At 39.8% G+C, this 12,943-nt stretch overlaps 1 protein-coding gene across 3 annotated transcripts; it reads left to right on the forward strand.

The window, feature by feature from the left end:
- Positions 1–1,951: 1,951 nt before the first annotated feature.
- On the forward strand, positions 1,952–12,448 carry gtpbp1 (GTP binding protein 1). 3 transcript variants are annotated; one of them, XM_042504274.2, is made up of 14 exons: positions 1,952–2,403; positions 5,174–5,285; positions 5,429–5,609; positions 5,751–5,934; positions 6,807–6,971; positions 7,086–7,209; positions 7,593–7,707; positions 7,787–7,931; positions 8,072–8,254; positions 8,752–8,887; positions 9,181–9,359; positions 9,850–10,011; positions 11,150–11,200; positions 11,361–12,448. In XM_042504274.2, exons 1-14 carry the CDS (start codon positions 2,215–2,217, stop codon positions 11,472–11,474), a joined length of 2,040 nt encoding a protein of 679 aa, XP_042360208.2. In that variant the 5' UTR covers positions 1,952–2,214; the 3' UTR covers positions 11,475–12,448. The 3 variants fall into 3 exon arrangements, with proteins under 3 accessions (XP_042360208.2, XP_087947115.1, XP_042360209.2); XM_088090989.1 differs by having other exon boundaries at positions 9,850–10,010; positions 11,140–11,200; XM_042504275.2 differs by lacking the exon at positions 11,150–11,200 and having other exon boundaries at positions 1,954–2,403.
- Positions 12,449–12,943: the final 495 nt, after the last annotated feature.

The following is a 12,943-nucleotide window of genomic DNA, read 5'->3' on the forward strand; positions in this document are numbered from 1 at the left end:
TAATGCACTGAGTAGATACAGTAAATACTGAAGTAAAATAGGCAGAAATTTTAATTGGGACATTCTGTAAAGTAAGTACTTTTAGTTTCTATACTTTAAATACATTTTGATGCTCATACATTTGTACTTTTATCTCAATAAAATGTTCTGTGTGGGACTTTTACTAGAGTATTTCCACACACTGGTAATGCTCTTTTTAATTTAGTAAAAGATCTGTGTTCTTCCTCTGCCATTACGACTGGTCGATCAACAATGCCATCCCTATAGCCGTGTTGCAAAAAAACAAAAAACAAACAGATTCTTTTACAGTAGCACTTCCACATCTCAGTGAGATACCTGACAAGCCCGTATCTCCAGCCGCTATCCCCCGATCTGCTCTTTCCACACTCCTGCATGTTTACTCTGGAGGGTCATTGTTGATTGTTGTCAGAGAGATGGCCTCATTACTCACAAGGAAGTCCAGACCTTCAAAAACAAGAGACAGCTGCTATTACACAGTGACGTGTGTCAGGTTTTTACTTTTTTACTGTTATATGTAACCCCATGGTGCTGTCTGTTGAGGATATTCTTCATATCTCTCAGATGAAATGATACATGACTGTATTTATTTTTTTATTCTGTCTTCATTTATGGTTAACAAAAAGTCTAAAGAGTGATTTATTCAGCTCAACAGTGAGCAGTACTCTGCTGTATCCAGTTAACAGGTCCTGGTCCTTAATAAAGCCTAAATATTTAGGTCAAAAGTGGGATTTTCAGACAGCATTGCTCACCCCACCTTATTCAGTATGAAGGCTTTTTTTAAAAATGCTCTTTTTATTACGGGTTTCAAATTTAATTAAAACATTTAAGTCAGTTTTTGTAGTATGACCTTTAGATAGAACAAATGTATTTTCCTTTTGTGGACGTGTGGTTTAGATTTTGTTAGCCACCCATAACAGTGGACTATGGCTACTATTAAGGAAACTATTAAATGGTGCATGCTGTGGCTTTTTAAATATTTTGCTATTAGATATGTTTTGCAGGGGTGTTCGTGGAAAATCTGGTTATAATGGTGCTGATAATATTACAGTATATGTTTAAAGTACATTTTGATTTACACTGATGGTGTTACTGAAGCTGATCCTGGTTTAATATCATTGTGGCAAAAGATGTCACATGAATAATACCTAGTTACATAAATCAAGGTTTAATACAAAGTTTATCAGAAGTGGACTCAAGCTGATGAAACTGACAGAAGCCAAAGGTGAAAAAGAGACTACCACAACTGATGCAACCATGTGCAATCTGTCATGAGCAATGTAACACCATTGTAATGTGTAATTTGACCCTTCCAAAAACAAACCTGATTGCTGTTGCTCATACAGATTTACATCATTGTTTAATTCGAACTTAATTTAATTAATAAAAACAGGCATGCAACTTATGCATGAGATTTTAATGTAAAAAACCCCAAAACAAAACAAACTAAACTAAACAAGATTATTTGTTTTAGTAATCAATTATGTCAAGCTATATTTAACTAATAAAAGGCCAGGAGAGTTATTATTTCACATATTAAGTTTTGTTTCAGGGACAGGAAAAATATATTTAGGACTGCGTTATAATATAGAAAACTTTTGTGTTATAACTACACCAAAAGACTGTTAAGCTTATTCCTTTTTCTATTATTAGCATTTAATTTGATTGAATTTCTATTATTATTTTCAATTCAATTATTATTTTGTATTATTTATTATTACTATTTTATCAACAGTGGTACAGAAGTATTACACCCGGATTTCACCATTGCACAAACCAGTTCTGCAGCTCTGTGAGGGATGGCCCAGCTTGTAATCATATGAACAACCCCCTCACTGGTATTGGTCCGCTGCTAACATATTCACATTGACTTTCTACCATTGGTGAATAGGAGGTAAAAGGGCAGGTACACACACTCACCCACGCCTTTCTTATTAATATTTAAATTTGTGGTGGCATTTTTATTTTTAAATGGCTTGCATGTAAACAGAGAGAATATAAATAAGCAGCGCGTTACGGTAATGTTCATGAAGGAGAGGGGATATAGTTAGACTTAACGTATCTGTATTGTATCTAACGGACGTTACCGTGCAGAGCTTGCGGTGCACTGACTGGCGTGTATGCGTGTTTGGTTGCCAGCCGTCTTCACAACAATTGAGACAGCTTGAAATTTATCACTGTAAAACTGGCGTAAAAATGGCCTCATTAGCAGCAGCGCATGAGCCAGGTATAAACTCCATACCACTGGCGGATGCTTTAGTCCCCGCGAGTATATTTGCTCCGGACCGGGGAGGATGCGGAGAGGACGCCGGGGATGAGTGCTTCGATGACGGGGACATGCTCAATGGCGAGCCCGAGGACCGAGGGGTTGACTTCACCAATAAGGTAGGCCGTTGCTGTAATGGCGCTGCTAAGCTAGCTGGGAATGAATGAAACTAAAGTGCGTTATGCATGTACTATAACTATGTAATTACCAAAGATTATACGCAACTCCATACTGTTACTACAGACAAAGTTACTAAAAAATATACCAGACTGACTTTCTTGTCTCAGTGTTTTGCTGGCGTTAAATAAATTAGCTAGCTGTGGCTAACGCTAGCCCCGGCTGATGCCCGAGCGCGTCGCAAACATTACCTGCTTTATCAGTCGAAGCATATTGCACCATATGCTACCACGACATGTCTCTATCTAACCGCGTCTAGCGATACTGCTACTGTTTGAAGCAACAGAGCAACATGAAAAACTGTGTTGTCAAACTAACCACAACATTGGCTTGACATGGTGCGTTAACCCCAAAACAAACACACACAGGCTGATGAAATGCAGCGCTAATGGTTCCCCAAAAAATGTATATTAGCAATAATGAAATAAAAAAAGAATCAGGTTGCCGTCTTGTTTGAATAATTAAAAAGTTATTAGATATATAGACCTGTCAAATTACTTTTACAATGACTTACAGCTGTATTTGAGTGACGGCAATCAGGTTTGTGTCTGAAAGGGTCAAATTACACATTATAATATTATTCCCATAAACAGATTGCACATGGTTGCATCGGGGAGGCAGTACCTTATTCACCTTTGGCTCCTGACAATTTTATGGGTTTGTGTTCACCCTCGATGAACTTGTTTGTAGTAAACTTTTAATTAACTTTTGTAGATTCAATTTATGTGACAAGGTTGGCAACTAGGGGTGGGAATCACCACAGGCCCCATTATCACCATTCTTAAATTATGATACAACCTAGTAGTATACAGAGTATGTAGTAATATATGTATTATTATATACACATACTACATTATATACTATATAGTATAAGCAAATATATATACTTGCAATATATGTATTATTGCAATCACATGTACTCGATTTATTAACCTTTTCGACTGCTGATTGTGTTCCCATAGAAAAAGGTTATCATCTGTTGTATCTAATAAGATAAAGTATTTAGTCTGTTCATCAGACTTTAGTCATTTTTATTGTAGCGAATTGTATGTAGTGGTCTAAAAAAAAATTGATTTTATTATTCTAGTAGACTACTGGAAGTTTAATTTATATAGTTTAATTTTAATTTGTATCTGTAATATTAATAATTTATGACCCCCCCCCCCCAAAAAAAACAATACTTTGCATCTGTGTATCAATATGATATTGTCATGCAAAAATATCCCACTATGCTGTATCAATTTTTTCCCCACCACTAGATGCAACAGTATGAGACTTGCGGTGTAATGGTTTTACATTATCATTATTATTTACAATGACCTTTAAAGGAATGAAAACAAAAGGGTTTTTTTAGTTACAGAAACGTGTTTTTTCTGTAATTAAATCTTGAAACCATTTTTTGAATGAAGGTATATGTAAAAAGTTTGCCTTTTGATAAATAACCAAAATAAAGGTGAGATTGTCTATCCAGTTGCATTTTTTTTTAAATACCGTAGACAAGCAAATGAATACAGTATGATAACTGTCAATTTTCATACCACCATATATGTAGCAACACTTTTGGAAAAATGATACCAAACCATGATAAGCTTCAGTAACACCATCAGTTTATAAATCTAAATGAAAATCTATTGAAAAACCTGAGGCCAAGACCATTTTTCAATGCGTTCTATTGGTGGCCAGAGACGAAATTGTGCAGTGCTCATTTCTGTCTGTATTCGACTGTGATGTGATTTGCATGCATGCAGCCACATCCCTACTTAAAAAAACTGGACTTTGCACTTCATGCTGCATCACCTTTTACTACAAACGCAGATTCACACCTCTCTGTACCAGAGGAGGGGAATGCACAAGTTGCTATTTATTGCAAAGGCATTAATAAGTTATATACCTGCTTAGATCTCCCGCCTTTTATTCGTTCATACCAGCAACTACTGCACTGAAACAGATTCTTTTAAACATCCCCAGGGTGCACTCAGAGCTTGGTAAAATCATTTTCTCTTATTGTGCACCTTGCATGTGGAATGAGCTCCAAAAGGTACTTACTTCATTGAATGCTTTGAAAGGCCTTTTAAAAACTGCCCTGAAGGAAACAAGTTGCTGCTTTACAGTCTATGGTGATGATTGTGCTGCTGACGTGACTAGAACTACCTGATCATGTATCTCAATGGGATTTTTTTTTCTGGCTAAATAAAGTATAAATGAAATAAATAATGCAATGTAAACCTAGCTTAAAACGCCCTCACAGCTTTACTAGATAAAGTGGTGTGAGCAATGCAGATGGTTGTATTTTAGTTGAGTTAATCTTTGTCAGTCAATAGTGCTGGTGCACGTGTAACCTTGGGAGGTGTCATGGGAAAAGACAGCTGCGTTTGAGTATGAGCAGCTTTTAAACTTGCCATTCCCTCAAGCTTCACCTTCTACTGTGGTTTACATTTTTAATATAAGCATTGTCTGAACTGAGGAAAAATGTACTGAAGCGTTGCTTACTTTGAAGTCCAGTCACTGTCTAACCACAAAAGCAACCACACCTTGGGCAACTGCTACCAACTTCTGAACAGTTGATGACTGTCACTGATCTCATTTCAGCTCATTGGATAAAAGATTTGCTTTGATTATATATTTATCGTAGAACAACCGTACAGCCAGGATCATAACTATAGTAGACAATTTCTCTTTGTTTTCTTTCCCCTGCATACACAAAACCCATAGCTGGCACTTGTTAGTCCCAATGGAGAGCAGTATGACTCGTTACTTCGCCAGCTGCGGGACAGGATGGAGGAGGGATGTGGAGAGACCATCTATGTGGTTGGGATGGGCTCAGGTGAGAAAAACAAAAACACCTTTTCCCCCATTTTTCAGTCAATTTGTGACGAAGCCAGTGATTAAACCTGGAAAAATCAGAAGGTCTTCTTGGTAGCATGTGTTCTTACCTCTTGATCTTCCTCCTCCTCTCCTCGGCTGTAGATGGTGGTGACTGGGGTCTGGATGAGAAGGACATGGAGGCCTCAGTAGCCACGGTGCGCTCCATGTGTGAGCAAGTGGATGCTGACCTTATTACGCTGCGGGAGCGCAATGAGGCTGCCGGTTTGGTACGCGACTATCTGATACGCCGACGTGTTGGCGAGCTGGACTTCCTGGAGGTCAGGTGAGTGGTCAAAGATCAGAATAAAAATGTCACGGTTTCAAGACAGTAATAGATTACACTCAGAGTTCCTACGACTATGATGATAGTTCTGCCTACCTTTTACAGGTTTGTTGATGTTTTGATAATCATCTGTCCCTCCAGGGTTGCAGTCGTGGGTAACGTGGATGCTGGTAAGAGTACTCTGCTGGGAGTGTTAACGCACGGAGAGCTGGATAATGGCAGGGGCTTTGCCCGCCAAAAGCTCTTCAGACACAAACACGAGATGGAGAGTGGCAGGACCAGCAGTGTGGGCAACGATATCCTGGGGTTTGACCAGGAGGGACAGGTGAGGGGTAGAGAGGAGGCAGAGCAGAGATGCTTCTTAAAGACAGGGTTCTCCTAAAAGTTTGTGAATTTGAGGTAGAAAAAAAAGTCTAGTTCTCATAAAAGTTCTCAGTGTTATGACAATAATTAATCTTGATTAGTGCTGGGTCCTTTAAATGGAATTGGGCCGGAAAAGTCATTCAAAAGTCCTTGAATTTGATGTTTAATAAGGCGTGGGAACCCTGGAAAGAAAAGTTGTTACAGCAGTAGAATTAGGGATGTCCTGATCGAAAGGAACGGTATCGGGGCCGATCAAAGCCGTTTTTAACTGATTGAGTTGGTGATCAGCACGAGGCCTGCTGGATCATTTGTTTACGTCCTCTGTCACACAGATGTCATAAACAAAAAGCACGATTTGTGGCAGATATTCAGGTTTCATTGAAATGCTGCTACTCCAGTAAGAAGAAACTGATTTTCTCCATGTTCAGCTTAAGCTGCTACACCCTGTAGTGACTACACCCTGAAGAATCGGGATCGGGGGCAAGAAACTTGATCAGGACATCCCTAATTATAATTATAGTTTATGATTAAATTTGTGCCACAAACATTCTGATTAATATGTTGACAGAAACTCAGAAGCGAGGTAGGTTTACCTGTATAAGAGGTTATGGAGCAAAGGTCATGGGTGTGCAGAGGGGCATCCAGAAAAAAAGAGACGTAGATAAAGGGTGATCCCTTTACACCAGCAAATGTAGCATGTGATAGCACCATAAGTACATTTGGAGCTTTTGGAAACTGCAGCTTGCCTGCTGACCTTATTGTTAAGCAGCACATGGAGTTAGAGACTGTATGGGTGATGTGGATATAACTCAGTCCCTGTCTGTTTGCCTCTAGGTGGTGAACAAACCCGACAGTCATGGAGGAAGCCTGGACTGGACCAAAATCTGTGAGAAGTCCTCCAAGGTCATCACCTTCATAGACCTGGCTGGACATGAGAAATACCTCAAGACCACCGTGTTTGGGATGACTGGACACCTGCCTGACTTCTGCATGCTCATGGTCAGAAGAGTCCTAAAGTGTCCACAATGCAAAATAAATTATTTTTTCCCCATGTCTCTGATATTACAATATATAAAAATACACCACATATTTCTTCTCTCTCTGTCTCGACAGGTGGGCAGTAATGCAGGTATCGTAGGGATGACCAAAGAGCACCTGGGCCTGGCCTTGGCCCTGAATGTGCCTGTGTTTGTAGTGGTTACCAAGATAGACATGTGTCCATCCAACATCCTGCAAGGTCAGTCTGCTAGGGTCTCTCTACTAATTTTCTGTCTTACATCTGAAAATACAATTTAGAGGCCCAGACACACCAAACCAACATCAAAGAACAAGTGGCAACAAAGGTTGACTGTTGCATTGCTTCACATCACCTGTGTCTTTCCCTGCTCCTGTTTTTCTCAAATACTGAGCTGAACTGCTAATCAGAAGGATTTTGTGATTCAACATGCTGAAAAAAGCCAACAAAGGTCATCAGGGGTCGACCATTGCCAAAAACTAGAGCGACAGATTGAAACAGACTCTGACTGATGGCCGACTATTGCCTTGGTGTGTCAGGGCCCTCACAATTGGAGGAGCAAAGTATGTGTCAATATTTTTGTGGTCTTGCTTTGCTTCTAACAGAGACATTAAAGCTGCTCCAGAGGTTACTGAAGTCCCCCGGCTGTAGGAAGATCCCTGTCCTGGTACAGAACAAGGACGACGTCATAGTCACGGCTTCAAACTTCAGTTCAGAGAGGTACTAAGTCTGTCTCAGCCAGATTCAGATTGAGAGAAAATGCTCCTTTTCTTACCTGTGTGTGTGGTATCCCCTCCAGGATGTGTCCCATCTTTCAGATCTCCAATGTGACCGGAGAGAACATGGACCTGCTCAAGATGTTTCTCAACCTGCTCTCCTCCAGGACCTCGTACAGAGACGACCAGCCCGCCGAGTTCCAGATAGACGACACCTATTCTGTGCCGGTACAGTGACGAATCACTAAATGCATTTTACTGTGAATTATTTATGTGAGAAATAACATGTTACAGGTACAAACCTTATACATACAGAACAGCACCTAAGTGCTATCTAAACCACTGGTTGTGTTCTTTTTCCGTCTCAGGGAGTGGGGACAGTAGTATCAGGAACTACTTTACGTGGACTCATACGTCTAAATGATACAATGCTGCTTGGGCCGGACCCCTTAGGCAGCTTTATCCCCATTGCCGTCAAATCAATCCACCGCAAGAGAATGCCTGTGAAGGAGGTCAGAGGTGGCCAGACTGCCTCATTTGCGCTCAAAAAGGTAGGAAGGGAAAATCTCCCACAGCAGGATCAAGGGGCAAAGATAGATACTGCATTTTTTTGGTAATCAATTAACCTTTGAAACCTGAGCAAACTGGCTTGATTTCTGTCAAATACATGGGAAGAAAGTGATTAGCAACGTAACAAGAAACGGCCCAAACACTTGCAAGAAATTAGTAAAAAAAATATCTGAAAATAAGAAAAAAAAGGAATTACTTTCTTTTGTCACTTTTTATTTATTTATTATCCAGGTGTTAAAGGGTTAACTGACAGCTGGCTCAAACTATGTACAATATGTTTTTGAGGAAGGTTCTGTATCAGTCAGCATGATCACGTTTGGTTATTTCCCTCGTTTCTTATTTCACTCCACTGATCTAATAAATCTCACGCTGAGAAATGATCTAGAGAAATGATGGTACAACAATGTTGAAAAATGAACATTTCTTTTTTTCCTCGGTCTTCTTTGCCTCTCCTATCACACAACTATTCTTTGAACAGATCAAGCGATCATCCATCAGGAAAGGCATGGTGATGGTTTCCCCAAGGTTGTGCCCACAGGCCACTTGGGAGTTTGAGGCTGAGATCCTGGTGCTGCATCATCCCACTACGATATCCCCCAGATACCAGGCCATGGGTGGGTAACAGTGACTCAAAGGTTTTAAGGAGTTGGAACAAACATGAATGCTCTTTGGGTTTCTGCAGCAGTTTGAGTGAAGATTTGTAGCCAACTTTTCAAATAACATTTAATACTTGTTTTCTGAAAGAGTGGGAGACAGTGACCACAGACAAATAATGCTCCCACACTACATCTGCGTACTTCGGTGACTCACTGTTGCCTTTGAAATACACATAAACTAATTTTTCCCTTGTTTCTCTTTTTTTTGTTATCTCTATCCAATCACCTCTCTGTCCTCACTCACCACTCAGTCCACTGTGGCAGCATAAGGCAGACAGCCACCATCTTGTCTATGAACAGAGACTGCTTACGGACAGGGGACAAGGCTTCGGTCCACTTTCGCTTCATCAAAACCCCGGAGTACCTGCACTGCGACCAGAGGCTGGTGTTCAGGGAGGGACGCACCAAGGCCGTGGGCACCATCACTAAGGTAACGCAGCCTTCTGGAAGATCAAGGACATATTTTTACACAGGGATGTGACTAACATGATGAGTGATTGGGACACAGTACTGACCAAAAAGAGTTCAAAGATATTACCTGTGCCAAAATCTAAATCCCTGATTATGAAATGGAATAACAATTCACACAGGTTAGGGCAGAAAATAGAGGCACTGCTCCTTTTCCACAATAATTCATCATGTTCCATAAGATCTCAAATTGCACTGACTTCTTAACCTTGATATTTTCAGAAGGAATTTAAGAGAACGAAAAAGACAGAAAAACAATGTTTACTCATGTAAGAGAAGAAAGTTTGTAGACGGAAAAATAATTGCAATACAGGATTTAAATAACAGGCTTGGCAATACATATCAGGCTTAGATCTCTAGAATTTGCTGTCCTAATGAGCTATTTTAATCATTAGTAGCCAGTTTTTTTTAATCCTGTTGAAATTTAAACATTTGACTTATGTTATTTTCAGCTGTTGCAATCCACCAATAATATGCCATCAAATTCCAAACCTCCACAAATCAAAATGCAGTCTACAAAGAAGGCACCACTGCGAAAAGAGGACGGCACCACAGCAGCCGGTGATGACGCAGCAACGATAGCACAGTCAGCAGGCCCCAACACAACACAGCCGGTGAGACAAGTCAACAAACCATGTTTTACGAAATTCTATTTAGTGTGTCAATGATCTTCCTTTGATTTCCTCTCTGTCCTGTCACTGGTCATGTTTCCATAGACTTTTATTTTTGCATTTTGAAGTATTGCATTAAAAGAGTTGTATGGAAACAGCAAAATGTGACAAAATGTTCTTAATTGGACACAAAGGGTTTTTACACTCATTGAAGTGATTTTTGCTTTTGTGGAAAAAGAGTTAATGTGATAAATGGGTTATGGGACGCCTTTGCTGAATAGTTTTTGTAGCAAACACTGAACTTACTCGACTGATCAGCTGTTTCTGTTTTCGGGATGTCCTGTCCATTAGAGTTACAGGCGAGGTTTATTACAAGTTTTGCCTATACTTACCCAGATAATAAATAAAAACATGGATGCTCTGTAATCTGAAGACAGCAAAACACTTTCTAATTTACAAAATGTCAACGGCAGGGCATTGCAGCTCCACCCCTTCCACTTTTACCTTTCACAATAAAAGTCTAATTTAAATGTACTCAGGCCACCTCACTGAAGAAACTACTGGTGACAAAGGCTGACTGTTGTGTCACCTAACATTGCCTGTCTCAGCCAAAAAGTTTCACCTGAACACATTGCAGCACCACGATAGCCTCTCCATACCAGAGGGCGGCAATCTGTATGAGTCATTTAAAATGGGAAACTGGAGGACTGACAGGCCAGATTCAAGATGCTAGTTAGCACATTAATAACAAAACCCTAATTTAAAAGAACATACTTGCAGAGTGCTAGCAAAAAATAACCGTAGAGCTCCATGGCTAAACACATAATTTTACCTAATTAAACAAGTTTGTTATGATCTCATGCTCTCTTGACTTAAGCTTACTTTTCTCACTTCTGTTTCTCTTCTTGTGCACTGAGCTGACCTTCCAATCAAAATAATTTCTAGAAAAATGCTTGCTGCTCTTTTCTAACTTGTAAACTGCTCTGTGTCCTCCTCCCTTTTCCTTTCTGCTTTTTCTTATCCACCACTCAATACATCCTGCTTTGATTTTATCTCATTTCATCCTAAACTTTTGTCATGCCACATCACTCCTTCACACTCTCTTCCCCCCTCCTTTTGCTTGCCTGGCTGGCCTCTTAAGGGAGAGGGAGAGGAAGACCTTCAGATAAAGGAGGGCAACAAAGAGAACAAGGTAAAATGGGTCAGTTCAAAAAAAACAAGAACAATGGAGAGCCTAAAAAGGGGAGACAGTTGAGTTCATAGCCTGGCGATCTTGATAAATTTTGAGTAAATAATGCATTCTGGTCGTGGAGGCGCCTTATCAAGTGTTTTCTTTTATCTCTCCCTCGCAGCCAAAGTCTGGAGGAGGACGGAGAAGGGGTGGCCAGAGGCACAAAGCAAAAGGCCAGAACAGCAACACCAACTCCACAGCAGCTCCCTCCTCATCAGGAGTCGGAGGCTGCTGAACTGCCCTCCTGCCCCTTGTAAACCTCCCTCTCTGCTATCACTCCACCAAGTGTCTTCATTCCACAAACCATGAAGGATATTTGGAGCAGGACACTCTCCTCAGTCTTATTACTCCTTGCCTTTCTACACGAGGTCCTATGGTTTTTATTTTTAAAGGGAACACAAAGGGTGTCCCAAACCAAACGGCATACACCCTTGATGCATTTTAACGTCAGCTGCCTTTACTATTTTGAATGGTTTGGGTGATGGAAATCAGTGTTGTTTTTGAGGTTAGCCTCACTCAGGATGATTTATTTAATTGAATCCATATTTTATGTGTCTATATAATCTACAATTCTGGCTCAATGTCAGTGGCAGGGAGGGAGGTGAAACCGAAAACAAGGGTCTGGTACCAATATGAGCAGCTATACGTGAAACTCCCCCATGCATTCCCTGTGTATTTGCAATGAAAAACAGTTCATGTACTATTTATACTGCGTTATGTAAATTAGCTGTTAGTTGTGCTCTGATTGGACTGACGCCGTTGTACAAAATGTATGCAAATCATAAATGAATGTAGCAGAAGGCACATTGTGATCTCAAACTCTACATATATTGCAAATATAAGCTTTTGCGTTTTCTTTTTTTTTTAATAATTGTCAGTTATTTATTTGGCATACATGCACAAGGTTTACTCTTGGATGTTCTTAGATTGTTCAACCTACTCTCACCTGCACTCTTAGAATCAGTAGTATCTATCATGCTTCCACTGCCATGTTATAAACCTTAGACAAATAGTGTTAGTACAAACAAATACAGCACATAATCTTGTCACTCCAATAGTTGCTCATGATTATAAGACATGCAGTACTTGCAGTGCTACTTGTAACTCTAGTACCCCATGCGTTATGGCCTGTTGCTGTTGACATGTTGTGACATTTAAAACACACTTTGCCGCTGAAAAACTGACCATTAATAAACAGGCTTTACTGAACTTTTCAACCGTGTGTCTTTTTCTATATGTGCATTTTTCTTAAATTACATATTAAACATCTTAAAGAAATACTTCACCCGCAAAATGACTGTCTGTCTATTAATTATTTACAGAATGTTGCCTTGAATTTGTAAAGAGAACTGTTTTGTTCGCATGTCTCCACAGTATGAGGAGAATCCAAAAAAGACTCCTTCTAGAATTGACGTAAACAGGGACACACCAAAACTATATCAAAACGTGTTCACAAAGTTTCACACTTTTCATTTGTCCTTCACAAATGCATTTGTGCATTTTTGCTGAAACATTACAAATCTAACCCCATGTGTACAAACAGTCTCATGCACAGAAAGTAGTGTAGTAATGTTTGTACAGATGTGTTTTAAATCTAAAGTTTTTGCAAAAATGCATGTATTCAGAAATTACTGAGGATACGACTGGATAAATGATACTGGATTATACTGCACCAGTTGTGTGAGAGTCTGTAAATGGATGTTT

This window comes from Plectropomus leopardus, chromosome 18, assembly GCF_026936395.1.
Source record: "Plectropomus leopardus strain MGB_pleo_1.0 chromosome 18, ASM2693639v1, whole genome shotgun sequence".
NCBI lineage: Eukaryota > Metazoa > Chordata > Actinopteri > Perciformes > Serranidae > Plectropomus > Plectropomus leopardus.